Source organism: Panthera uncia, chromosome F1 (genome assembly GCF_023721935.1).
Source record: "Panthera uncia isolate 11264 chromosome F1, Puncia_PCG_1.0, whole genome shotgun sequence".
Lineage (NCBI taxonomy): Eukaryota > Metazoa > Chordata > Mammalia > Carnivora > Felidae > Panthera > Panthera uncia.
Genome location: NC_064813.1, coordinates 16,665,987 through 16,691,925, shown reverse-complemented (window position 1 = coordinate 16,691,925; position 25,939 = coordinate 16,665,987). Strand labels below are relative to the sequence as shown.

Here is a 25,939-nt window from a genome sequence, read left to right as displayed (position 1 = left end):
TTCACAGCAGGCTATGGCTATATACTAAATGCCCCAGTGATTTTCACAGCACAGACAGGGAAGTCTTTTGTCCCCAACATACTGATGTGCTAAACTTAGTAGGGGGCGATCACTCAAATTTTCAGTCTCACTTCACATAATCTGCTTATTTTGGCTTCTTTTTTTTTTTTTTAATTAGATGTTAATGTTCTGTTTCACTCCATTTAGAGCCCACTAACCCCTTGACCACCTTCAAAAATCTTTATGGAAAATGTAAGAAATAATGAGGATTAAGCAAGAGGAAACAGCACTGTGGCTGCCTGGGGCCGTTTATGAGTTCATTAGAATTAGGATTTAACTGCCAAGAGAATAAAATAGAATGTGGGTGCTCTAACCTGCTTTTTAGTAAGGGATACATCATCCACCCAGACTGAGAACATTTGGCCAGATGCCCACTCCTTTTCTTCTGCCATGATTGCATCTTCCAAGTAGAGTCAGTCCCTCAACAGACCGGGCAGCCTTGGCAACCAAATGTGAGTCAGTCCGCCATCTTGCTCACCTATGAGTCACTGGTTTCTCTGCCACAGAAGCTGTTGGCTTTCCTTGTTTAACTGAAATATCACAGAGATACCACATAATGGACAGGCCCCTGATTTTCTTTCTCCCATTGGCAACCATGTCTGTGAAGCCCTCAGCTCAAGTCAGTTGCCTCCATTTTTCTTGTTTAGTTTCTTCCTGTTTTTTCTTAAAGGCAACCCTAAATAATCGTCACTCAGGCCACAGCCAATCTGTAACATTGCTCTAGATATCCAGAAAAGCTTTTTGTGTAGCCTTCCCTCCAAAGGCCTCATTCCTGGCCTGAACATTACCTTTGTGCAAGCATGAATTTCCTTCCCAGAAGGCGAGTTCCTCCTTTACTGGATGATAGAGTAAGAGGACAGACTGGGAGTTTGGAAACACTGGAACTCAAATCTGGGCTCCAGTATCTATTAGTTATGTGATGCAGAGGAAGTTACTTAACTTCTCTGAACCTGTTTCCCCATAAAACGAGGAGAATACTACATCTCCTAAATGCGTTGTGAAAGATTCCATGATATGTGCAAACCTCCCGGCACAGTGTCTGTGTCCTTCCTGCAGGTGGAAGGAAATATCCATTCTCCAATCCTTTGGCCAGCATTCAAGGCCTCACTACCAGCCCCACCCCCCAACCCCTTCCTGTCTTCCTCAATACCCTCGGACTCTATACCCTGGCTGTAAGCTCCAGGAGTGTTGGAGGGATCAATTCTACATACTTAGACATCTGCAGGCTCAAAGTATGATTCCAGATGGAGCTTCTGACAGCATGGGGAACACATCAACTGAGGGAAGCCCCTGAGTCTGGACACTTGCAAGCAACCTTGCAAGCCCAATCTTCCCATTTCTGCTGATGCTACCCAATTGCTTGTTAAGCCCACTTGCTTCTGGAACCTGTCTTCTCCCTTCCTGTTCCGATCTACACTGAGTTCACTCCACCTGGATTTCTGGGAAAAGAGTCTCATCTAATCTCCTTCCATTGGAAGAAAACATTTCCCCCCTCTTTCCTTAATCATTCTTGGCATTTCTGACTAAAGGGCAGGGTTTTCTCTTTGGCCTTTCAACTGAGAGCCATTTGGTTTCTCTGTACTCACACAAATGGATCTCTTGTTCCTCAGTGGAGATAGTTAACTGCAAAACAGTCATTTTAATGCCCACATGAATACCAGCCCTCAAGCACAGTAGGTAGAGGGCAAAACCCGGCTCAGCACCTGGCACCTGGTCCCTGAGCACCTGCAAATACAGTCAAGAGGGCAGCACCTGAGGCACATGTCATGGAAAAACTCACCCAGATGACTCAGAGAGGGCCCCTCCAGGGCCAGGTCCTGGCATTACCCCTGTCCCCTGCCTGCCCCCCAGTAACCTTGGAGACACTGAACAAGCTCCCTGCCACGGGTCACCAGAAGCTTCGAGTCTCGAGTCCCTCACCCAACATTGGCATAGGCCCTTTCATTTTCTAGCGTTCCAGGTACTCGAAACCGGACCCATGGACGTCAGAGTTAAAACTGGATGGAGGGCAACTGAGGATGAGAGGGAGGAATCTCTGAGAATTTTCTGCAGGCAGTTTCCCCCTCCATCTCTGCTCTGACAACTCGTGATGGTGCAGTCTTCCTCAACGTCTTCATCGAGCGGCCCAAAGACTGCGTACACCCTCTCCCACAAAGCACGCAGCGATTGATTAGGGCAGCCGGTTGCTTTGTTTGTCCAGATAAGGCATGGGAGCCTTCACCCAGTCTGTCCCAGGGCCTCCCTCCCAGATGCCTTCCACCCCCCCTTCCAAGAAGGCCGCTCCCTTAGGCAACACTGGGCTGTCTTCACAGCAGCCCAAGTTCCCCACCCCCACTGAATCCCTGAATCCTCTCAAGTCCCCGGGAACCTGGTGCGTCTGAGAAATGGACTGGGGACCGGCTCTGGAGGAGAGCGGCGCGTCCCGTAGGAGGCGTGTTCCGGAACCGGTGGGGCACCCACACGTAGTGGCGGGGCGGGGGCCGCGGGGGGAGGGCGCGTCGGGGCGGGGGCGCCGAGTCCAAGGGCACCAGCGGTCTGTGGGCCCCGGGCGGGGAGCTGGGGCCGAGCCCAGGCGGCGGGAGAGAGGGCGCGTCTGATTCAGGAAGTTGTGTCTCTGACATCAGGGGCAGGACGGAGTTGGAGCGAAACCTCAGAAATGTGAGGCTCCAGACTCGGGAGGGCAAAGAACGCACAGGGGGCTTTCCTCGCGGTGAGGGCAGGTACGCGCGGCGCCCGGCCCCCACCTACCCCTCAGCGCCGCACCTGGCTCCGCAGGGGGGCGGGCTTCCGCACAGGGACCTTGACCTCCGCCGGGACCCCTGCTGTCAGACGGGCCGCGCCAGACCCCTGCGCCACCGCGCCTGTAGGAAGCCCTCCGGTGGACTGCGAGGTAAGTCTCCAGACTGTGTATGTGTGTCAGACTGTGTGTGTGTGTGTGTGTCAGACTGTGTGTGTGTGTGTGTCAGACTGTGTGTGTGTGTGTGTGTGTGTGTGTGTGTGTGTGTGTGTGTTTTAAGTTGCCCTCTGTTTGGAAGGGAACTTCCCGCTCACTTTCGTTCTTTGCAAGGAGGAGACCAGCCCCAGAGATCAGGGAGATTCCAGGATCGTTTCTAAATAGCCTCTTGGCCCTTCACAACTTCGGTTCTAGTTTGTTTCCCTTCTTGGGAGGATTCTCAGCAGCTTGACATCTGCTTCTGGGCTGAGTCCACATGGGTTGGGGGTGGCGGTTGGGGTGGAGTTCTCTTACTCCAGTTGACAAAGCTGCCGGTAGGAGCTTTGGGACCGGGGACATTCTATTTGCTACTTGAAAAAAAAGTCAAGGCCTGAAACCCACTAAAACGCACTCACGCTTAGATGTTTCTAAATTATGCTAAGTGAAGCCAAATTTTCAACGGGGCTAAGAAACTGGCCAAAACGAAAATATGGCGTGGAGCCAGGTGTGGAGTGGGAACCTGGCTGCTAGTCTCCAAGCCTCCAGGGGATTTACTGTGACACAGATTGCTTCCTAATTTCTTTGAGTCTCTAAATGGTCCTACTCCCAGCACCCCATCCCCCCCAGACCACCCATGAAGGTAAAGGACACAAAAAGACCTGTTTCCCTAGTATTTCCAAGAGCTTCGCAGGAATACATTGTGTAGTGATTGAGTTAAATAAACTATAGATGTTTTGCTGGTGGGAACAGCAGTCCTGCCTAACCGAAAGGGAAACCGAAGCAGGCAAGAATTGCCCTAATTTCACAAAGAATGCTGGCGGCCCGCATTCTAGCTACCTTGCAGGACTGCTTCTCGGATTCTGTTCAATAAGGAAGGGGAAGGGGGGACAGGAGGTGGTGCCGGTAAATGCACTTGAGCATGTCAGCAGCACCTTCCTTCAAAGCTGGTGCAGTTCATTCACTCAGCTAAAGTTTGGAAGAATCTGAAGCTAATTTGAAGGAGCCCTCATTCTGAAGTCCGGTTGGTAATGGGGAGAGCCTTGAGTTCTAAGGAACAGGTCTGAAAAGTACCACTGATGCGTCTCGTTCCTAACCCTTTTACAAACGGTTTGTCAACTTCCACCCAAAGAGTTCAGCAAGGATCTTACCATCGACCTCCTAGTTTGATGTGCCTTCCCTTTGCCCAGTGCTGGCCAGCTGTGCAGGAAAATCTGATCAAGTCCTTCATTTCTTCTGAAATTCTGGCTCCCCATTCCCACCCAAGATACAATAGAGGAGAGGAATGCATGACAGAACAGATGTTTCTCCAGCCTCCATGCTTTGTCAATATCTAGCCTATAGAATAAAGTCAGAATGATTTCTGCCTGTTTCTCTGAATACTTAACTCAAGGGAATAATGGGCACCCAGCAAGCTAAGTTACTGACCTCACCAAAGAAGGATGAACATCCATTCCCCTCCCCACCCATTCCTGCAGCAGTTTCTGTACCTACTGTGTGATAGGCAGTGTTCCAGGACCTTGGAATCCAAAGATAATGAGATAGTTTCTGCTTTTGAGGACCCACAATCTAGTAAATGCCACGAGACACAGAAACAAATATGGTTCAGAATAATACACATTATAGTAACAGTAGCTACAGAACACTGAAATAACCCAAAGGAGAGAGTGATAAACTCCCCTAGGAATTATCTGGAAGTCAACACTGCAGAAGTGATGGATGAGCAAGGTGTTGGAAATGATTAGGAGTGATTAGGGAAAGGGTATTTCAGGCAGAGGGAAGAGTATATTCAAAGTCAAGGGCATGTAGGGGGAACTGTGAGTAATGGGACTTACACTACTCTACTAAGGAAGTCGTGGTTTTGGTATTTAAGCAGAGAAAGGGTGTGGTCAGATTTGTGTTTGGAAAGAGAACTAAAGGCCAGATGCAAGCTAGCTTGGAGAGATGGGAGGCAGAGATAAGGAGGACCTCGACTAAGATCATGGCAGCGGGAACTAAAGGAAGGGAATGGATGCTAGTGATGTTTACAAAGTTAGAGTCAAAGTACATCCTGACCAAGTGAACAGGGTAGAGGAGGAGTGAGCGGAAAAGAGGATGATTATAAGGTGTGGAGCTGGGGGTGGGGGGGTGCACTGTGATGTCCAGAATGGAAACCATAGGAACTAAGGGAGCAGTGGACTTGAGAAATGGATTGTGGCAATTAACACTTCACACACATTTAGGACGGATGTACCCAAGAGATGCCCAGGAGATGCCCAGGAGATTTCTGGTAGGCAGTAGCTATTCAGGTCTGGGGCTCAGGGAGAGATGGAGGCAGCAGGGTGCCTGGGTGGCTCAGGAGATTAAGTGTCCAACTCTTGGTTTCAGCTCAGGTCATGATCTTCCAGCTTGGTGCTTCAAGCCCCACATCAGGCTCTGTGCTGACAGCGTGGAGGCTGCTTAAGATTCTCTCCCCCTCCCTCTGTCCCTGCCCCTCCCCCACTGACACTCTCTCTTGAAATAAATAAATAAGCATAAAAAAAAAAAAACTAACTATCCCTGACTTGCATAAAAGCAGTGTTGAAGGGTGGCTAAAGGAGCCTGTAATAACGCTATCCGTGAAACCATGTTGACACTGAAGAATCTTGGATTTGGCCAGTACTCACTGGCCTGGAGATACTATTTTTATACCATATGGTGACTTGCTGGTGACTCTCTAGACTTCTAAGGCCTTCCCAGGATGCCTTGCAGGTGATATCTAAAATTCTAAAATGTTGGAGATGACCCTGCATTAGTGGCACACAGATGCATTTAACCAAACAAGTGAATCCCTAGGAATCACTTCATCATATGAAAAATGAACACTTTAGTTCAACTGTGAGATCTGCCAAGACCTCTCCAGAACTCATACCCCAAGTTTAGTAATACACCTGTGTGGGAGAGTCCTACCATCATTAAAACAAGAAGGATGACTTTGCCAGAGAAAATTTTAAACCCTTATTGAACAGTACTTGAGGTCTGACTGCCATGGCTCAGATCAGGAAATTATGTGACCCAGTGTGGAAGGAAAAAAAAAACAAAAACCTTGAACTTGGAAGTAGACAGACATGGATTCAATTCTTGTCTTGACCACTTATTAGCTGACCTTGGACAAGTCTTTGAATTTCCCAGCTTCGTTTCCCTTATATTTGAAATGGGAATAATTATTACTCACCAGGGCAAATTGAATCAGAAATCAGAATCAAATTGAAAAAGAAAGTTACATTTATTGTGCTCCATAAATTGCAAGGTTCTATAAAAATGTAAGTTGTTTTATTATTATTACTAATCTTCCCTCTTGAAACTACCAACTTACCCTGGACTGTGTAGGTGTAAGATCTGGGGAGGATCTTCGGCCCAGACTTGCAGCTTTTTAACTGTATGAAATATTTTAAGGCAGCAATTATAAAAGCCTCCTTCCGTCATATGAATGGCATGCATCTACTCTGGCTACTTCTCCTTTTACTCCTTACCTACAGTGGCCAGAGCCCAAAGAAGTGAATGTTTATGCAGGTCATGCACAGCACAAGGATTCCTGGGAGCTCATGGCTGAAAGCAGCCAGTATTTTATTTACCGGGCCACGGACCTGCCCCGCTTGCACTGGGCCCACTCAGAAAGGAAGCTTTCTTTCCAATCCTCACCAAGGTGCTGGTTAAACCAGCACTGACCCTGAATCTGAGCATTGGTTCATGGCTTGGGTGTATCTGTGGTTTTCTTCTGTCCCGACTAAGGAACCCTAACGTAGTCCCAATACAGTAAAGCCGACACCCAAACTTTCAACTAAACAGACTTCTGAGAAGGGATGGCTGTTGATGAGCAAAAGAAAAAAATAACCACAGGCTCAAAAACTTCAAATGGAAAAACACTTTGAAATAAGCCAGCCCCGCCCCTTACTTCACAAGTGAGTGAACTGATGTTCAGGGAGGTGAAGTGTGTCCCCAGCTCAACAGCTGATTAAGGGAGCGACCAGAACCCAAGCTCTGTCTCTCTCTGTTCAGGAACAGCAGACACTCTCTAGGGTTTCCGTCACCTGGACCTTCTGGACCTCACACTCAGGCACGCAAACACTGGCAGAGATGCAGAATGAAGAGGCTGGAAGGCTAAGCCCTCCCCAAGCAGCCTCCAGCAGGCTCCAGCCACCAGGAGCAGATCTTCCAGAGATGGGGGCGGGTCTCCTCTTTTAAGGCATCTCCGTACCATACCCAACACTTCTGTTTGCTCAACTTCAATCCTTAACGTTTTCTCAAAAATTCCCAAACACCTCTCAAAAAAGGGAGACCACACTGGGTGTCAAAATTAACTGAAACCCCTTTTGTGTGTCATTAAACTTGTCATGAGGATGGTTTCAAGACCATCGGACAGGTCAGCACTAAACACCCAATATTGATTTACTCTTTCCCGTTCCATGAGAAAGGCTCCGGGGTGAGTAACAAAAGCTCATGAGACTCATCACGGGCACTGTAGGAGAGAGAAAACAGAGGCAGATAGACTTTTTCCCTCTTTATGCGGCAAGAGGAAAATCAACAGCCAATTCTTTGAAGGGCAGTCCCCAGGGCCACAGACCAGCTCAGGTTTCTGACTTTTCCCCCCACATGGGCCTGCGCCATCCGAGCAGAGCACCGCCTGGGGACATGAGTGGGCCTCAACGTAGCCTGGTTCCAAAATGAACCTCACGCAAACACAAGATTTCTTTCTCGGGGCAACTCCCAAGGGGCCACAGCAGTGTCCAAACCAAATCCCAGCCCCTGGCAAAAGACTTGCTCCCACGATTGTAAGCAAGCTGCTCCATGGAGTTTGTTGCTAAGAGATGAAAGAAATCCTAATCATCGCTGTCGTTCTTGGTCAAAATTGAAGATTGTGATTGTAAACCTTTATGAACTTGCCTTTGCTCTTAACCATCTACAGTTTCTTCCCGTTAGGATGCCTTTCAGTTGACTTTTATTCTCCTCAGATACACTCCTGATTTCAAGCTGGATAGGCTTCAGGAAAGTGCATCAGCAACTTCTTTAGTTTCCCAAGGGAGTCACAAAAGAAAAGTGGCAGAAGACAGGGAAAAAATATAACGGCAAGAAGGGTAGTTGCATATTATAGTATTTTTAGTCTTCAGGTTATCCTGATAAGGTACACAAGTTTAGAGGTGGTGCGGAAGTTGGTTAAGTAAGTTAACCCCTTAACTGGGGTTAAGGTCAGTGAAAGAAGCGATGGAGGACGCAAAGTTGTCTTAGCCGCTGTGTTATGGAAACAGAATGGCGCACAGCGGACACGTCTTAGCCTACGTGGCATGCGGCCATGGCCCCCGTGGAAAGAGAAGAGAATGCTTCAGTGCAAGCCAGGAACCTGTTTTTCCCTCTCCAACCTGAGTGAGGACCTGAGTCTGCCCTTCTGGCCCTGGTTTCTAATCTTAGAATCTTCTGCCACTCCACCAGTGGGACAAAGTGTGGGCTCTCAGAAGCTCTTCTGCTGTAAAAGCCCTGGCCATAGCCTGGAGGCTCCATCGGGCCACTCGTGTCCAGTGGCCTAACATCACCCAGGAACCATATAGGACAAAGTAACCTTCCCGATGATTCGGAACACGTTCATCCAACCTTTGTCGGTTCCTTCAGATTTCTAGTGTGCATGCTAGGCTCTCAGTAGCCATTTGTTCAACAGTGGTGCTAAGAATTTGAGGCATGCAATTTGACTGTCATGCTACACTCCCCCTCCCCCCCCCCCCCCACCCCCCCCATCCCCACACCCGGCAGGTTGTTTTATGAGCACATCGCAATTGTTTATCCAACACGATGTGACAAAAAGTAGCAAAGCTGAAAGAGAACACACCGCTCTTAAGGCCAGCCCTGCAGACTTCCCCCATCCATGGAGCCCCTTTCTTGTAAATGACTGAGGCTTGCACCCTCCCTTCTCTCTCTGCCTTCTACTCCTGACCTGAAACTTTCCCTCCCGCCCAAGGCCCACCATCTACTGAGTAGCAATTGCCAGTACAGCACAGCGGTGGTCTAGAGTAAAACCTCCAGGCTCATCACATGTGTGACCCACACTGTCCCAAAATGAAACCTCCTCTGGGAGCGGGGAATACGTTTGCACCCCGCACCGTCCAGACATGACCTGCCCGGTGCTCTCCTGGTTTCTGAATTAGAAACTCAGTTCCTGCTCTGTGGGATACTTGGCCCAGAGCCTTCCCTCATTCAGAAAAAAGACAATGATGTGCTGAGTGCCTTAGGATACTTTGCTGATTTCCAACTACCGTGCTCTTCATAGGTTTTCACAAGGATATTATTGACCCCTCTGAGGAAAAGATGATTTTTACTGTGTTTCCAATGGACAAATGGCACAGATTTTCACAGCTGGCCATGGAAGGAATATCTCATTTCCAGACAGAGGCACTGAGTCTTCCCTCCACCCTGTCTGGGACAAGGGACAGGGACTCAGTCACAGAGCATGTGCCACATGGGGAAGGAGGTCTGATGTTCCTGACTGACATTTTCCAGGAATAAGTCTTCAGTGGTTTAAAAACATTATTCCTGGGGCGCCTGGATGGCTCAGTTGGTAAAGCATCTGACTCTTGATTTCAGCTCAGGTCATGATCTCATGGTTTGTGGGTTTGAGCCCCACGTTGGGGCTGACAGCCTAGAGCCTGCTTCGGATTCTCTCTCTCTCTCTCTCTCTCTCTCTGTCCCGCCCCCACTCACACATGGTCTCTCTCTCCCTCTCTCAAAATGAATAAACTTAAAAAAAAAAAAAACAGTATTCCTTCAATAAGGAATCTCCACCATTGAAATATGTGATCATTCAACATTTGGTATTGTAATGAATGAATAAATACACACTAAAAAAAGAATCAATGCCATTTTATACATCTTAAACAATTAATAATAGGAACTATATCATTGTTTTCCATTTACCATCTATGAGCTTTCAAGAAATTTTGCTTTACCTCCCCCCCAAGTTTTTATGAAGGTGAAATTCACATGACATACAATTAACCATTTTATTTTATTTTTCAATATTTATTTATTTATTTATTTATTTATTTTCACTTTAGAGAGAGAGAGTGGGGGAGAGGGGCAGAGAGAGAGAGAGAAAGAGAGCGAATCCCAAACAGACTCCACACTGTCAACACAGCCTGAATCAGAGCTCGAACCCACAAACTGGGAGATCATGACGTTAGTCAAAATCAGGAGTTGGTCGCTTAACTGACTGAGCCACCCAGGTGCCCCTCTATTCATCTGTTGGTAGACATTTGGGTTGTTTCTCTTTTGGTGTTGTGAACGTGCATGTACGAGGATTTGTTTGAGTGCCTGTTTTCAGTTGTTTGGGGTACACACCTAGGAGTATAATTGCTGAATCACATGGTTATTTTATGTTTATCATTTTGTTTTTCCTTTTCCCACATTTTGATCAACATCCTTTCTTGATGATAATATGCATATTAAGTAAGCATACTGTCCTATCCCTAGTCTTTTATTTGTTACCTTTGATCTTATGCTTTAATGAAGGATATCAAACTCTGCTCCTTGTTGTCCTAGAGATGAGGTTATTTGTCTGCTTGAGAAAGAAACTGTTTGGACAAACGATAAACTCTCCTTGGTGTGACTGAGTAGGAAGTAACATAACAACAGCAACATTTATGGAGCACAGTCTGCATCGTGCCGGGCATTGCATTAAATGCTTCATCTACTTCCTCTCATTTAGTGTTCAGGACAGTGCACTTACTCTCCTTGTTTTACAGATGAGGAAACTGAGGTCTCTATTGAAAGCTAAGTGCTCTTCCCTTGGCTCCAGAGGGTCATCCATTAGCCTAGTCTACAAAAAAACTCTGCAGCTGTCACCAATAATGAATCGGGAGCTCACAGTCTATTTTGGCAGATGGATAGATAAAGAGGCAATTACGACGCAGTGTAGGAAATGCTATGAGAGGTGTCACAACAGGGACCCACAGGACCCAGAGGGAAACCACTTAGCCCAGCTTCAGGTGACAGACTTCCCAGAAGAGATAAGATCGAAGTGTGTTATTTTATGTATAAACTTTTGTGACCCTTGGTAAGGTCTGACCCTCCGCCATCACCCTTGGGCACCACCACTTGGTCATTAAATTCCCACTGCGCAGTCGCTGGCACATGGTAGCTGCTCATCAAACACAGGTTAATAAACATGTGCTTCTGCAGCTGGAACATCCAGCCCCTGTCACCCTGTTAACACGACTCCAAAAAGGGCCTGCATTTCAACTCATAGGCTTTCTCAATTCAGATATGGCCCGGGCATCAGGGAAAGAAGGTGAGAAAAGGCCTACAATGGCTTGTGTGGTTCTCTGTGATATCTGCGTGGGCACCATGTACATGAGAAGATGGGAAGGGTGGGGGGAGGGGCAGGAAGTCATGCAAAGGGCATTATGAGGAGATCTTGGCATGCCCAGGTGAGGAGGCCCTAGGGTTGCATGGGATTCTAAAGAAGAAATTAAATGAACCCGGTAAGCCACTTTCTAAAATCAAAATTTGTCCATTCATCTTGAGATTGTATTGTTGCTTCAGAGACTCCTAGCGTATGGCCATGCTGGGTCTCAGCCAGCAGGTACAAGAAACAGCAGCTTCATGGGGAGAGATCTAGACTTGCCCCTCCCCCCGCCCCCAGTTAGTAATTCTCACTCCTCTGTCTTGGAGATCGTCAGTGAGATTTGGCCACCTTCAGTTGCCTTTGGTCAGGCACCTTCAGCTCCTCTTTGCAAAAGGAAAATTGTAAAAAACTCTTAGGAGGCTTGGAGGCCTCGATTTAGAAGGCAGAAACAGTCCCAGTGTGCGTCTAGCTGCATTTCCGTACACATTTCTCAAAAACTCTGTGTGTGCATGACACTATATACACTAGAGGCCACAGGGAATTTAAAAAAAAAAAAACCAAAAAACAGCAAGTCCAGATCTACCTTCCATCTAGGAACCTGTGGGCACCTGCGAGTGCCCCTCTCATGCAGACCTGGGAGAAACAGCCTCTTCCCTGGGATTAGAGTCTGTCCTGGGATCTCTGCTCTTGAGGGCCACCAGCTCTTCACCCATCGCCCAGACCACGCCATTCTCAATATTCTGCCACCTCCTCCATCCCTGGCCGGTTGGCTGTCCAGGCTCTGACCCACTTGCCTAAGCTGGAAACCACTGCTTTGGGCTCCACCCACTGCAAGACCTTCCTGTTCCGCACAGATCCTGGTCCTGGACCCCTCAACCTGCTGTAGCCCCACCTGCTATGCCCCTGGATGGCCTGGCCCTGCAGAGGCCTGTGCAAAGCTCATAGGGATACCAGGGCTCCAGTGCCAGTGATGAGTGTGGGCGCCTGGGCCCAGAGGAGATAACACCTTAGCCTTCACACAGGCGTTCTTAATTCTGGCTCTTTTCCATCCTCCAAAATCATAAGCAGTCAGTTTGTTAACCATTCGACAAACGCTGAGCACCTACTATGTGCTAACACTAAGCAGTGGGGACTCCTAGAGGAAAAGCTCTCAGATAGAGAGCTCAAATACAGTCACGTGGGAAAGCAGACATAGCACAGCATCTGTACAGAGTACACGATCATCTCCACTGGTTGTCAGGCAGGTGAGGCAGCAGCGGGGGGAAGACATAGAGATATAGATCTCTATATAAACCAGGATTCCAGAAAAGCCCCCAGGCCACCAGAGCCTCCTTTCTGTCACCCCTCTCCCGCAGGGGCTACACACAGGTCAGTCTTTGCAGTTTAACAGGCCAGAGTGTTCCTCACTGGCTCTGCCAGAAATAGCAAGAGGTGCTTTTCGATGCTACACCGTGGCCTGCGTGTCCCTCCGCACCCTTGAACCCCCCACCATTGAATCATTGTGGGGATCACAAGCTCAAATACCTCCGGGCCTGGTGGACAAAGCTAACACTTATTGAACATTTACTTTGTGCCAGGCACTGTTTTATACGTTATACAGATTATTTAACTCATCCTATTTCCACAGTGGACCTATGAGCCCAATTCTACTCTTACCCTGTTTTTACTGCTGAGGACTTTCTGAGGTCAGACAGCTAGTGAATGGAGGAGGGGCAGACTTCCCTCCAGATGGGTCTACCCAAAAGAGTAACGCAGGTGGCATGGGGGTGGGGGGAGGATGTGATGTGAAACTAGAAATCCAGTCACTGGTCTCTGGTCACATCTACCTCATGGGCTTCCAGTTTGCAGCCTGTGGCTTGGGTTTGGGCTGCTTGGGCAAAAATCCCACTTGGTTTCCACAAACCTTCTTCTATAAATGTTTAGCAGTATTGGGTTGCCTGGGTGGCTCAGTCGGTTAAGTGTCTGGCTCTGGCTCAGGTCATGATCTCACAGTCCGTGGGTTCAAGCCCCGCATCAGGCTCTGTGCTGATAGCTCAGAGCCTGGAACCTGCTTCGGATTCTGTGTGTGTCTCTCTCTCTGCCCCTTCCCCACTCATACTCTGTCTCTCTCTCTCAAAAATAAACATTTAAAAAAATTAAACATTAGCAGAATTGCTACAGGGGTAGGCTAACTACTAAGTGTGTGTGTGTGTGTGTGTGTGTGTGTGTGTGTAGGGAGAGAGAGATAGAGAGATCCCTTTGAACTTGGGCCAGCTGGAACTGGCTTTGGTTACCTTGTGACTCCAGATTTGAAATCAGTAGTAGTACCAAATTAAAGAATATGGAAAGGAATAAATTGTGTCTGGAGTACAGAGTCTGGAGTGGAGAGGGAAGGAGGCCGAAACCCACAAGCCACATCAAGTTTTCTTACACAACAATCTGCCTTCGTGGTTGAACTTGGAAAACAACCCTTGGAGGTCCTTGGGCCCAGCACATCATCGGCCACCCCCAGCGTTGCCCTTGGGCATTCAAGCCATAATAGGTGAGGAGGTGTGGGATGGAGATTGTAAGTTTCCCAGTAGGCAGCCCTCCTCCTCAGGCCGCAACCCTGAGGAACCCTCACCTTGGGCCAGGCAGCTCGCTGGCATGGCACCCACTGGAGCTTGGAGTGGCTGGCCCGGAAGAGCTCTAAGGGAGGGAGGGCTGGAATGAGTTGTTGGCGTGTTGCCGTGGTAATGGGGGGGGGGGTTGGAGGCTCCATATCTGGGCCACCTTGATTAGATTCTTTCAAGAGCAGCTGGAATCCCTTTACTCCCATTCTCCCTACATTTTAATCATCCTGTTCTCCCTGTAGGTGCCCACCCTGATCACCCCTTCTGTGAAGCCTTGCCTAGATCTCTCACTGGAATTAACAGCTTCCTCCTGGCTGCTTCCATAACCATGTGTTTGCATTTCCCTTTGGACACTTAACTAGTCATGCTTCATCGTTCTTCTTTCATGTTCCTCCATTTCCCCAACAAAAAATAAATTCCTTGAGTTCACAGTCTACATCTTTAGTTCAGTTTGGAGTTCCTTACCCAGGTAGTTGGCAGGTTTCTGTTTCTTACTAGGCAGCATTATCTGGGAAAGCCTTAGAACAGAGAGAAGGGCTTCAGGCACCCAGTGGTTACTCAACATACTTGCACTGAGTTGGATCGTCTGCTGCTCCACTGCAGATACTGGAGATGGCAGCTCTTGGCCCCCTCAGCCTCAATTGTGGCAACAACCCAGGCTCAGGGAAGGAAGAAAAAAGCGAGCCAAGGGAGTTCCTCCCTCTAGGAAGAAACAGGGAGAGACCTTTGCAGTAATAACAGTGATGTATGTAGTGAGTGCTACACACACGCATACTCTACTCAGTCGGCTCAGCAACCAGAAATTACCAAACAAAATGGTATCAATTCATGAACACCAAGACGTGTCAGAAAGACATCTAATCAAGGCTTTTCCAGAGCATGGTGGCAGGTCATAACATTCAATATGGTGCCCTGTGAGAACAAGTGCAATCTCCATTTGAGGCCAACGATCTTTGGAAGAAAGCTGTCACTGCTATCATCGCTGTTTCTTGGCACTTACAGCCCAACTGGAGGTTCAGAAATAGCCAGTCACCAAAAGAGGCCAGCAGAGTGTGCCGATACTCTGGAATGCCCAGGAGTATCTGGCATGGAAGTACACTCTGAGCTCAGGTTGAAAGAGTTCTCCAGACCCAGAATATTGAAAATCCCGTTGATGGATTTTCTTCAGAGCATCTTCTTCCATCTGACCACAGTGCTGTGTGTGAACCCAGAAATCAGCATGGCAGTCTGGAACAAGCACTGGATATTTAGGGGAAGAAGAATTACCACATCATTCTTGATCATCTGTGAGCCCTTGGGTGTTTAACTTCAGTGGGCCTGATTCCTCATCTATAAAAATGTCCATTTATTAATTCAGCAAGTATTTTCCCAAAGCAAACATGTCCCAGATGCTGGGAATGCTGGATGGGAATAGATTCTGTCTAGAAAGGAAGAAAGGTGATTAAATAAACAATTAGCCTCAACCAGGTATGGGCTATGGTAGCAGTGTAAGGACAGTGAGGGGTACTGGGCAGGGGCTCTTACATCAATGAGGTCATGGAAGGTTTCCCAAGGGGACCCATATTTCTCTGAGATGTAAATGAACAGAAGTCAGGAGATTCGGTGTTAGCGTTTGGACTGGGATTAGGGGAGAGCTGGGGGGTTCCAGACAGAGAAACCTGTAGAGGCCCCAGAGCAAGAGAGGGACCACAAATCTCAGGGAGTCTGAGAGAGTGAACTGCAGAAGTGACGAATTGCCATTATTAGCTCCTCTCTTGTTGCTTTGTAGAAGATAATGTAGTGAAGACAACATTGCACTGGGGAACCAGATGACTAGAACCCTCTCTGCCCTTGGCCACTAACCAGCTTTGCAATTTTATTTTTTAAGTTTATTTATTTAAGAGAGAGAGAGTATGAGCTGGGATGGAGAAGAGATAGAATCCCAAGCAGGCTCAGCACAGAGCCTGACATGAGGCTCAAACTTACAAAACTGTGAGATCATGGTCTGAGCTGAGACCAAGAATCGAATGCTTAACCAACTGAGCCACCTAGGTAGCTCACGAGCTTTGCAATTTTAAACAAATTTTGAACAAATTTCTTCTCCTTAGGTCATTCATCTGTGAAATAGGGTGAGAAACTTCTCCCTTCCTCACATTATGGTAGACCGAGTAAAGAAATGTTTGCAGAAGCCCTTAAAACATTAACATGTGTTATGAGGGCAAGGTCTTCGATCAGACATCCCCCAATCATAAGTAAAAGCAAGCCCATCTGGGCATCTGTTAAGACTGGAGAAGTGATTGCATCAGGGTTTTTAGCCTCTGCCTGCATTCCCAAAGGATCACGAGATAAATAGTAGTTTCTTTCCGACTGGGTTGATGATACTTCATTTCAGTTCATAATCAGATTTTGTGTAAGGAGGCAAGAGCGCTATTAATAAAATTTGTGTTTTTAGTTGTAAGGTTTGTGATTCCTGAGCCTGGCTGTTTAGGGCAGAGTGCCCCGAGCCCAGGGGTGGGGGCTTGCTGCTGTATAAACGCCAGCTCAGGCCAAGGCACACTTGGAATTACAAGAGGGATCAGGTTAAGAGTATGTGGCCTCTGAAACAGTGACGCTGCTATGTCTCTTCTGTTCGCCAGCTTTCAGGGCCTCGCTGGCACCTGTTACACCAAACCAATGTTCAGCCTTCCAAGCCCTGTGTAATCTCACCAGCCCTGCCTGTACTACCTCGGTCCTCACTCTTCCTCGGGAGGTTTCTTCACTGCTACCCCAGGCCCAAACTCTGCATGTGCTGGCCTCTGACCTGCACCCTGGCTTCCCATCCTATCCAGCTCACCTCAGCTCCCCTTTTCCCACCCGACCATCCGACCTCAGACTCTGCCGTGCAGCCTCCCACTTAAGTCCCAAGGCAACATTGATTCCTCTCCTTCCTGATCGTGTGTGCACTTTGGCATTTTCTGATATTTACCTTAGCCTCTAACTGCCGTGGTTATTTTTGAAAATTATACTTGGAAGGGCATTTTCAGTTTATAAAGAACTCTCCTGTATATTGTCTGACTTCCACAGCAAGGCTGAGGGTGATGATGTCAGTGTGATTATTACCTTCCCATCTTAGAAGGGAGGAACCTGTGGTCTGGCCGGGGAGAGGCAGGGACCCGCACTGTCGTCTGGCAGGACCTAACAGCGTTCCATGTTCCATGAACTCTCCCAGGACAGGAACCTTTTTACACTTCTGGGCTCCCCCTCAGCACCAAGTTGACCACATAGTAGTTCCTTAACTAGTGTTTCTTGAAATGAAACCCACGTGCTACTTCAGGAAAAGTAATTCAAATGGCAGGTTTTATTGATGGAAATCGTTGTTGTTAGTTCTATTAGCTTCTTCATATACAAAGAACGATAGCCTGCAGCATGGCTTTTATTATGGTGACCCAGTAAACAGCCTAAGGGAGACTGGCACTCATTCTGTATAAACCTCCCCACCCCCACTCCCAGCCAGGGGTCAGTCACAGGGCAGTCATAGAGGCAGGTACCACTCCCGCAGCTCCCACCAGGCAGCCAGGCCCCACTGCCTCCTGGCAAAGGATGGAATGTGCTTGTCAGAACTCGCTCGGCAGGGTGGACATGCTCGGCTAGCCCTTGAAAAGCAGGGGTCATTTGGGCACACGGGGGATCCAGGTCTCCCAGCACCACTGCACAGCCAGGTGAAAGAGCCCTCTCCCCCCTGGGGGAGAAGGGGTGTGGGGGTGGTATCCATCCATCCATCCACTCTGGGTTGGGGGCAGGAAAACTTCCCAGCATGGGAGCAAATTAAGAATTTCAAGCCACTCGCTACCTGGAAGAATTGAGGTGTGACATTTTTTGCCATGTCCCTACATCTGCCTGGAATGATAGTAATTGTGACTCTAAATATTTGTACAGTTCCTAAGAGCCTAGGGTCATGTTCACATGCATTGTCTGCTTTGACCTCAGGACCCTGCAAGGCGGCTGTCCACTGCTAGTTACTCGTTTCCTTCAGAAAGTATGTGCATGTGACCAAGCCTTCAGAATAGTACCAAAGGAACGAGACAAAAGCCAGTCTCCCAGCTCTGCCCCCGGTGTCCTTCCACAGAGGCAACACATATTATCACTTTCTTGAGTATTTGTCCAGATTTTGCCCCCATTTTAGAGATGAAGAAACTGAGGCCCAAAACAACTGAATGACCTTCTCAAGGATGCACACGAAGTCTCAAGTGAGAATGTGAGTTGACTTCTCATACCACAATCTAGGAGCTTCCCCTACACTCTCAGTCTGTCTTCCTCCCAAGAATTCAGCTCATATGCAAACCTACAGGAGCATAAATAAATAAAACCACCTAAAAGTCAAAGCCAGAACTGGAGCCCCACAGGCTCTCCACTGAGGAGCAGAACTGCCTCCTCTACAAGGACCCCTGCCCCCCTCTCTGGCTGCTCTGAGCCGGCTCCTTTCCCGGGGAGCCCTCTCCTCCTTTCTCACCAGCAGAGGCATGGCCAAACATTCAGGTCGTTTTGCTCTATCAAAGTGTTTCCACGCAATGGCCTATTTCTTCAAGACCCTGACACTCTGAGAGTTGGTCTGATTTTTTTTTTTTTTTAATGTATTCTGGGCTGCTTATGGGAGATGAGGCCTAAAAGCTGGTGTGGAGTCTGCAAGCCGCCCCGCCCTGAGGACACAGGTGGAGAGCTCAGAGACAAGGTCTGAGGTCCAGGGTCTCTCCCACCAGTCCTCCGCTCCCGGAGACCCGCTGTCTTCCGTAAAGCTCTGAGGTCTCCAGGCAAGGATGGAGCAGAGGTGGTGGATGGGGAGGAGGGTGGAGGTGGAGCCAAGGGAAGGGTGTGTCTGTGCGCATGCGCTTGCAGTAGTATCTACTGGCATCCCCCACCCCTGGCCAACAATCGCAGCTTAAGCCAGTGTCTTAAATCCACGCTCCCAAATGACATATTTGTAGCACCTGTAGCCTCCCTTACGGAGGGCATTTCAGGGACGGAGAGAAAGACATTTGGGGACGAGGGCAGGCAAATTGAGAGGATTAGGTGTGGGGTGAAGCCATCGTCGGTTCCAGAATTTCTCTGTAACAGGAGTTTAGGAGTAACAATCTATTTGCACAGAGGCACCCAAGCCGCATTTGATGAGACTTGGAAAATGTCATCTGGATCAAAAGAAGAGGGTGCCACTTGCCTGAGTGTGTGCTCCATAAATATATGAGCAAACTCATACATTCTCTGCATTCACCAAGAATTATTTAGCAAAACTGTACAAAAAAAAAAACAAAAAACAAAAAACAAACAAACAAAAAAACAATGATCCCCGTGACATTGGGGATGCAGATTTAAGCCCCTGCAGACAGGAAGTGAAGGTTGGCCCTCTAGGAGTGTTAGTGCCTCTACCCCGCCCTGCAGGCAGGAGCCTGGGGCCCAAAGCCTGGCGAGTCTGAAATATTCCACAGTGTGCATTCCGCAGGGGTGAGTTATGATTGGAATGAGACTATTTCTGCTCACTCCCTCTATGACTCGGCCTTTATGTTTTAAGCCTTAATATTATGGTAAGGTAGCTTTTGACTTTTAATTGCCCTGAACTTCTGTCAGCATCCTATGAAAGGAGAAAATGGAAAGGAAAATAAAATCATATCCGTACTGCTTTTGAGTTGCATCCCTGTGTATTTTTGCCACCCCATTAGTTTTCAACTATTTTAGCCTATAAACTTCTCTTGCCCCACCACCGAGAAAACCGAATCAGTCCGTCATGCAGGTATGGCTGCGAGGTGTGAGAACACTAAGTTCTCTAATATTAAAGAGAATTACGCAGCTTTCGGGCCTATTTTTTGATTGCCACCTGTGTGGGAGACCCCGATTCACACAAGTGCTGGATTGTCTTCCTGCTTTTTCAAGAAACACCCTCTCCCTCGGAGAGGATGTGACGTTTGAGGACTCAAGTGCCTGTTGCCGGGGTCAGCCACAAAGTGCTCCCTTCATCTGGAGGACAGAGAAGGCACCGCCCTCCTCAATGGCCCCGAACTTGAAGATGACCTCAGACCCCAAGCTCACACTTTCCAAAAATAAAACTGTACCTATGTGCTTTACCACACCCACAAAGATTGGCTCCAAAATCATGTACCAAATAGTTTTGGCAAGTGAAAATGGGAGCTGAGTAAGCCAGGTATTTCACAGTAACTATGGCTACAGGTTTTATTAGCACTAATACCAGGATGTGGTCAGATCAGATATATTCAGGCAGCAAACATGAATGCGGGTGTTGTCAGTGTGTATGCCCGTAAATTCTCCAAACTGGAAACACAGCTCCTAATGACTGATTCAGGAAGGATGGGGCCAGGGTTGGGAGGGTGGAGGGCTGCCTCAGGAAGGGAAGCTCGGGGGTTCTCACTTGAGCTTTAATTCAGCTCTCCAGTCTGATCCTTGCATTTCAATTGCAAGCCTCCCTTCTCAGTGTTCTTTCACATGCCTGGCTATTCTCCACGACAATCTTGAGAGATATCTGGGACAGCTCCTGGCCTCATTTCTCAGATGAGGAGAGGGCTCAGAAAGCCTGACTGGTTCACTCAAGGTCAGAGGGTTGGAAGACAACTGAATCGGGACTAAAACTGGGTCCTCTGGCTCCCAGCTTGATGTTCTCTCCACTGCACCCCTCTGCCGGCCTTTTGTATTGTGCGTGGAACATTTTGAGACGCATTAACTCCTCTTGCAGACAGCCCTCATCCTTATTATTTGTCTGATTAGCCAAAGACCAATGTCAGTGGATCCAAATGGTGGTTTCAGCTGGAAAGGGCAGCTTTCCTTTTGCCTTTTGTCCTCACCTCTCCTTTTCAAGCCCCCTGCCTCACTCTCCCCTACGTAGACTACCGTGCAAGACTAGGGAACCTAGTCCCTACTCCGGATGCAGTTTGTAGTCTGGGACCCGCAGGCTTTAAATGCAGTGACGGGACTGGGTGAGGCTGGCAGGGTGGGGAAGGCTGTGGGATGGGGGTTAAGGAGGACACACAGGCCCCTCTAAAGCCCCAGCAGGTTGTGGCTACGCAGGAGGATAGGTTGGTGGCCAAATCTGGGGACTAGCTAAAAATTGGTAATTGTACATGAAGTTAGAGGAGGGGAAAAAATAAAATCATAATGAAAGTGCCTATGGGTTGGTTATAGCTCTTGGACTGCCAGAGAGCACTCAAAGGAGTTTTATGCCTTTGGGTTACCCGCTGTCGTATGTGATATCGCATTGTATTCCTTTTCTTACATTTTGGGTCCTATTAAAATGTGAGCTCCCTTGGTGCAGCCACTCTGGAAAGCAGTGTGGAGGTTCCTCAGAAAATTAAAAATAGACCCAGCAACAGCACTGCTAGGAATTTACCCAAGGGATACAGGAGTACTGATGCATAGGGGCACTTGTACCCCAATGTTTATAGCAGCACTCTCAACAATAGCCAAATTATGGAAAGAGCCTAAATGTCCATCAACTGATGAATGGATAAAGAAATTGTGGTTTATATACACAATGGAATACTACGTGGCCATGAGAAAGAATGAAATATGGCCTTTTGTAGGAACATGGATGGAACTAGAGAGTGTGATGCTAAGTGAAATAAGCCATACAGAGAAAGACAGATACCATATGGTTTCACTCTTATGTGGATCCTGAGAAACGTAACAGAAACCCATGGGGGAGGGGAAGGAAAAAAAAAAAAAAAAAAAAGAGGTTAGAGTGGGAGAGAGCCAAATCATAAGAGACTGTTAAAAACTGAGAACAAACTGAGGGTTGAAGGGGGGTGGGAGGGAGGGGAGGGTGGGTGATGGGTATTGAGGAGGGCACCTTTTGGGATGAGCACTGGGTGTTGTATGGAAACCAATTTGACAATAAATTTCATATATTGGAAAAAAAAAGGAAACATTCATAAAAAAAAAAAAAATGTGAGCTCCTTGAAGACCCAGAAGACACCTTAATCAGTCAAGAGTGTACCCATAGGGTGTGACACACATGGCAGGCTTTCAAACATTTGATGGATGACTGATTCGGTAAACACCCCCTCGGCTGAGAAGAGAATGTCCAGAGGTGGAAGGCGTCACCTGAGGATGGCAGCCGTACAGCCTTGTGGTCACGTGCAGGATCCTCTCACACTCAGATAGGACCAGAGTCCAACCTCTTCTGACTTTAGGAGCTCTGTAGCCTTGGGCAAATTACTTAATCCCTGATAGACTCAGTTTTTTCATCTGTGTCCTGAGGATGAAAAGACCCACCTCCAGAGTCGCGGCACTTAGAATATAAGAGACGGTGACTTTTTGATACAACAGATCACCCTCTGTTTCTGTGAAAGGTGATAAGACATTTTGCCAACCTCTTTTTGCGGCTTTGGCCTCCTAAAGTATCTATGTCAAAAGAGGCCAGTTAAAGAAAAACAAGTGAGCATTCTAGCTGAATGAGCAGGTGAAAGTTGATAGTGATGGACAAAACAAGGCACCCCTAAGAAACTAGATCCAGGAGGTCAGAAAGGCTGAAAGCGGGAGATGCAGCTGGAAATGAATGGAAATCAAATTCTCAAGAAAGCAGGAAGACGGTGAATGTGTCTGCCCCGATTCTTCAGGAATCTAAATCTAACTAAATCTGAAGCTAACTCGCTTTTTAAATCCATTCAGGGAAAAATTGACCAACCTCTGGTTAGAACAAAATAAGTCTTTTTTTTTTTTTTTTTTTTTTAAGAGAGAAAGAGAGAGAACGCAAGTGGGGGAGGGGTAGAGAGAGAGGGAGACACAGAATCCAAAGCAGGCTCCAGGCTCCGGTCTGTCGGCACAGGGCCTGACGCGGGGCTTGAACCCACCAGCCACAAGATCATGACCTAAGCCGAAGTCAGACACTTAACCGACTGAGCGAGCCACCCAGGCACCTCCAAAATAAGTCTTTAACACAGAGATGTTTTTCACATTTCACACAATATGAATAGTATCATAAACACAGAGCTGCATGGTTCTCAAGGCAATTTAAGGTGCCTGCTGTGTGAAGTGTACTTAGGGCTACATGCTTTGCACACATGATATCTTATTGCTCCCAACAATTCATTCATTCACTCATTCACTCATTCATTCTTTCACTCATCCATTCCACAAATACTTATTGCCAGCCCACTGTCTACCAGGCACTGTGCTAGGTATGGAAGGTAAGATGATGTAGCTCAGTGGATAAAAATGTCTAACCCTCTGAGAAATGTGCTAACATCTCTGTTTATAGAAGAAAACACCAAGATCAAAGAACTTAAGTGAATGCCGCCCAGACTCCACACCAGTGGAATCCTCACAGAGGAGGGCAAAATCCTTCTCTGTATGTTTTCTAGTTTAGGGGAAGAAAAATCAGAAAATTCCCTTGTGATCTCAAGGACATGAATATGTAGGAACTTGTTGACTTGCTAACAGGCTGGAGATATGATATTCAATCCATTTAGCACAGTTGGAATTTTCAGAGAATCAGAGAGACAGGACTGCTGGTAGCTAATCCTAAGGGGTGACTGAAAAAGACTAATTAGGGGTCTACAGCATGGACCCTTTGGAGACAGTGTAATTAGCCATGAGAAGAGAGAAAAAGAAGGAAAGAGGGAAGAGAAAGAGCAAACGAGAATAAAGGGGCTAAAGATTCCAGGCATTCCCTAACAGAAAGCCAGAGAAAGCCCAAATGAAAACCTTTTTAAACTCTTTTCATTGTTCTTAAATTATTTTCTAATTATTTCCTTGGTATCATCTTTGAGTAGAGAGAGAATTTCTATCTCCCCTGTATTTCCTGGCATCGCTTAATTAATACTTGATTGATTGAAAGATTGACTCATTTGAACCTGGAGTGAAATGGAGCTTTTTAATTGTCTTTTCTGCTGAACCTGAAATAGAGCATATAGTAATTAGGAAAGGATCCCTTGTTATCAGAAAGTCCCAGCTACAATGAGCTCTTTGTAACTAAGCAAAAGGAAAGTAGGTGATAATATAGGAGCTGATAAAGCACACCCCCCCACACACATTCCCAACTGCTTTCAGTGATATGAAATTTTCTTGATCATTATTTCCTCCTTAAATGAGTTAGTTGGCTGGAGAATGTGGCTGGATTGTGGGCTAAATGGTGGGTAATTGCCATCAAAGTCTGGCCACAGATGTGACTGATGGTCATGTTTCTATGCTCTTCATTGCTCCTTGTCTCTCTCCCTAATGACCAGGGCTGAGTGATTAACATTTTTTTCAAAATCTCTTTTCCTTTGGGACACTTGGGTTAGCCGGCATGACTTCATTCATTCATTCAACTACATGCCAGTCTCTGAGCATCCAAACAGAATAAGACAGGCAAGGGCCCCATTCTTATTAGACTCATTTCTAATGCAGGAAGGCAGTCAATAAATGTGTAAATAAAGTGACCAGAGCATCATATATCGAATGAGAAATTTAGGAGTGGGAAACACTACAAAGGCAGTAAGACATGATGGCGTGGTAGAGGTTGATTGGGGGTTGGGCTTCTTAGTTAAAAAAAACCTCCTGCTGAGGTTACACTTGACTGGAAATGCATTTGAGGTAAGCCCTGAGTGTTATGAAGTGGTCAATCACACCAAGATCTGAGAACAAATGTACCAAAGGGGCAAAGAAGTTCATGAGGGGAGTGGACAGTCCTAAAGTAAGGTGCATCCAGGACCTGTGAGTGAGAAGGGGGTACAAAATGAGATTAGAGGAGGCAGGGCCAGATGAAGGAGGCATTTGTGGGATATGTTAAGGGTTTAGACTTTACTCTGCAGGCCTTGGGAAGCCAGGTGGGGAGTGGAGGTGTGAGGCTGGGGGGTGATATCATCTGGCCTGTGTGAAAAGAGCAGCCTGTAGAGACAGAAGCAGAGAACCAGACACTGGTTGGGCAGCTGTCACAGTAATCCAGGTGAGAGATGATGTTGACCTCATCTTGGAATGGGGAGAAGTGACTGGATTGGGCACATATTTTGGAGACAGAGCTCATAGGACCAGCTGATGAAGAAGTGGGGGGTGAAGCAAAAGGGACCTCTTAACCTCCTGGGGCTGCCATAGCAACGCACAAGCTGGGTGGCCTACGCAGGAGAAATGTATCTGTCTCATGTTGTTCTGGAGGCAAGAAGTCTGAAATCAAGAGGTTGGCAAGGTCAGATTCTTCTGAAGGCCACAAAGGAAGGATGGGTTGCAGGCCTCTTTCCTTGGCTTGTAAATGGCCATCTTCTCTCTCTCTCTTCCCGGTGTCTTTCCTCTGTGCATGTCTGTCTCAATGTCCAAACTTCCCCTTTTTATGGAGGACACCAGTCACATTAGATTCTGGGCCCACTTCACTCCAGCCTGACCTCATCTTCACTAATTACATCTGCAACAATGCTGTGTCCGATTAAGGTCACATTCTGAGATACTCGGGGTAAGGACTTCGACGTAAAAACGTGAGGAAGGCGACACAATTCCACCCTTACCTGGGAGAACCACGGATACGGTCAGTCTCCTGCTTAGCCTGAGCATTGAAAGACATCATTCATTCACCAAACATTTATTAGCACCTATTGTGTGATAGACATTGAATGACGGTGTCAGATTACACAGATGAGTATGAATCCCTGCCATACAGGAGCTTGCAGTGAATGTGAGAGAAAAGAGACAACAAGTACCGTATATATTAATATATGCATATAAAGTATTATTACATATGACTTTTTGTACTTTTCTGTATTCTTATAATTTTCTCAAAAAAAACCGCAAATAATTATAATATAGTAAGATAAGAACTATGGGAGGATATTGGCCCTGTGAGAACTCAGAAGAGAAAGAAATTGCTGTGGGGAAGCTTGGGAGTAGAGAGCTGATAGTTCCAGAAGGCCCTCCCCCACAGAGGAGGCTTGAGGGACAAGGAGCTCTCCCGTGAATGGACAGAGGGAAGAAGGTGAGAAGACATTCCAGGCAGACAGAACAGCATGTGCCGAAGCATAACAATGGAAGGGAGCAGGAATGTTGGGGAGAATTCTGGAAAATGTAGTAATAAGGGCGGTGGTAGGAGAT

The 25,939-nt window shown here is 47.3% G+C and overlaps 1 protein-coding gene across 4 annotated transcripts in view; it reads left to right on the top strand.

Annotated features, from left to right (window-relative positions):
* The first annotated feature begins 1,900 nt into the window (after positions 1–1,900).
* KIAA0040 (KIAA0040 ortholog) overlaps positions 1,901–25,939 on the top strand; it is a 42,903-nt gene continuing 18,864 nt past the window's right edge. For 2 of the 4 annotated variants that reach the window (XM_049635185.1, XM_049635184.1), the window contains exon 1: positions 2,544–2,950. Coding sequence is in view for 1 of the 4 variants with exons in the window: in XM_049635186.1 (XP_049491143.1) it covers positions 2,445–2,507; positions 2,836–2,950 (178 nt within the window). In the remaining 3 variants the exon portion in view is untranslated. The other 2 variants (XM_049635186.1, XR_007458924.1) reach the window with 2 other exon arrangements.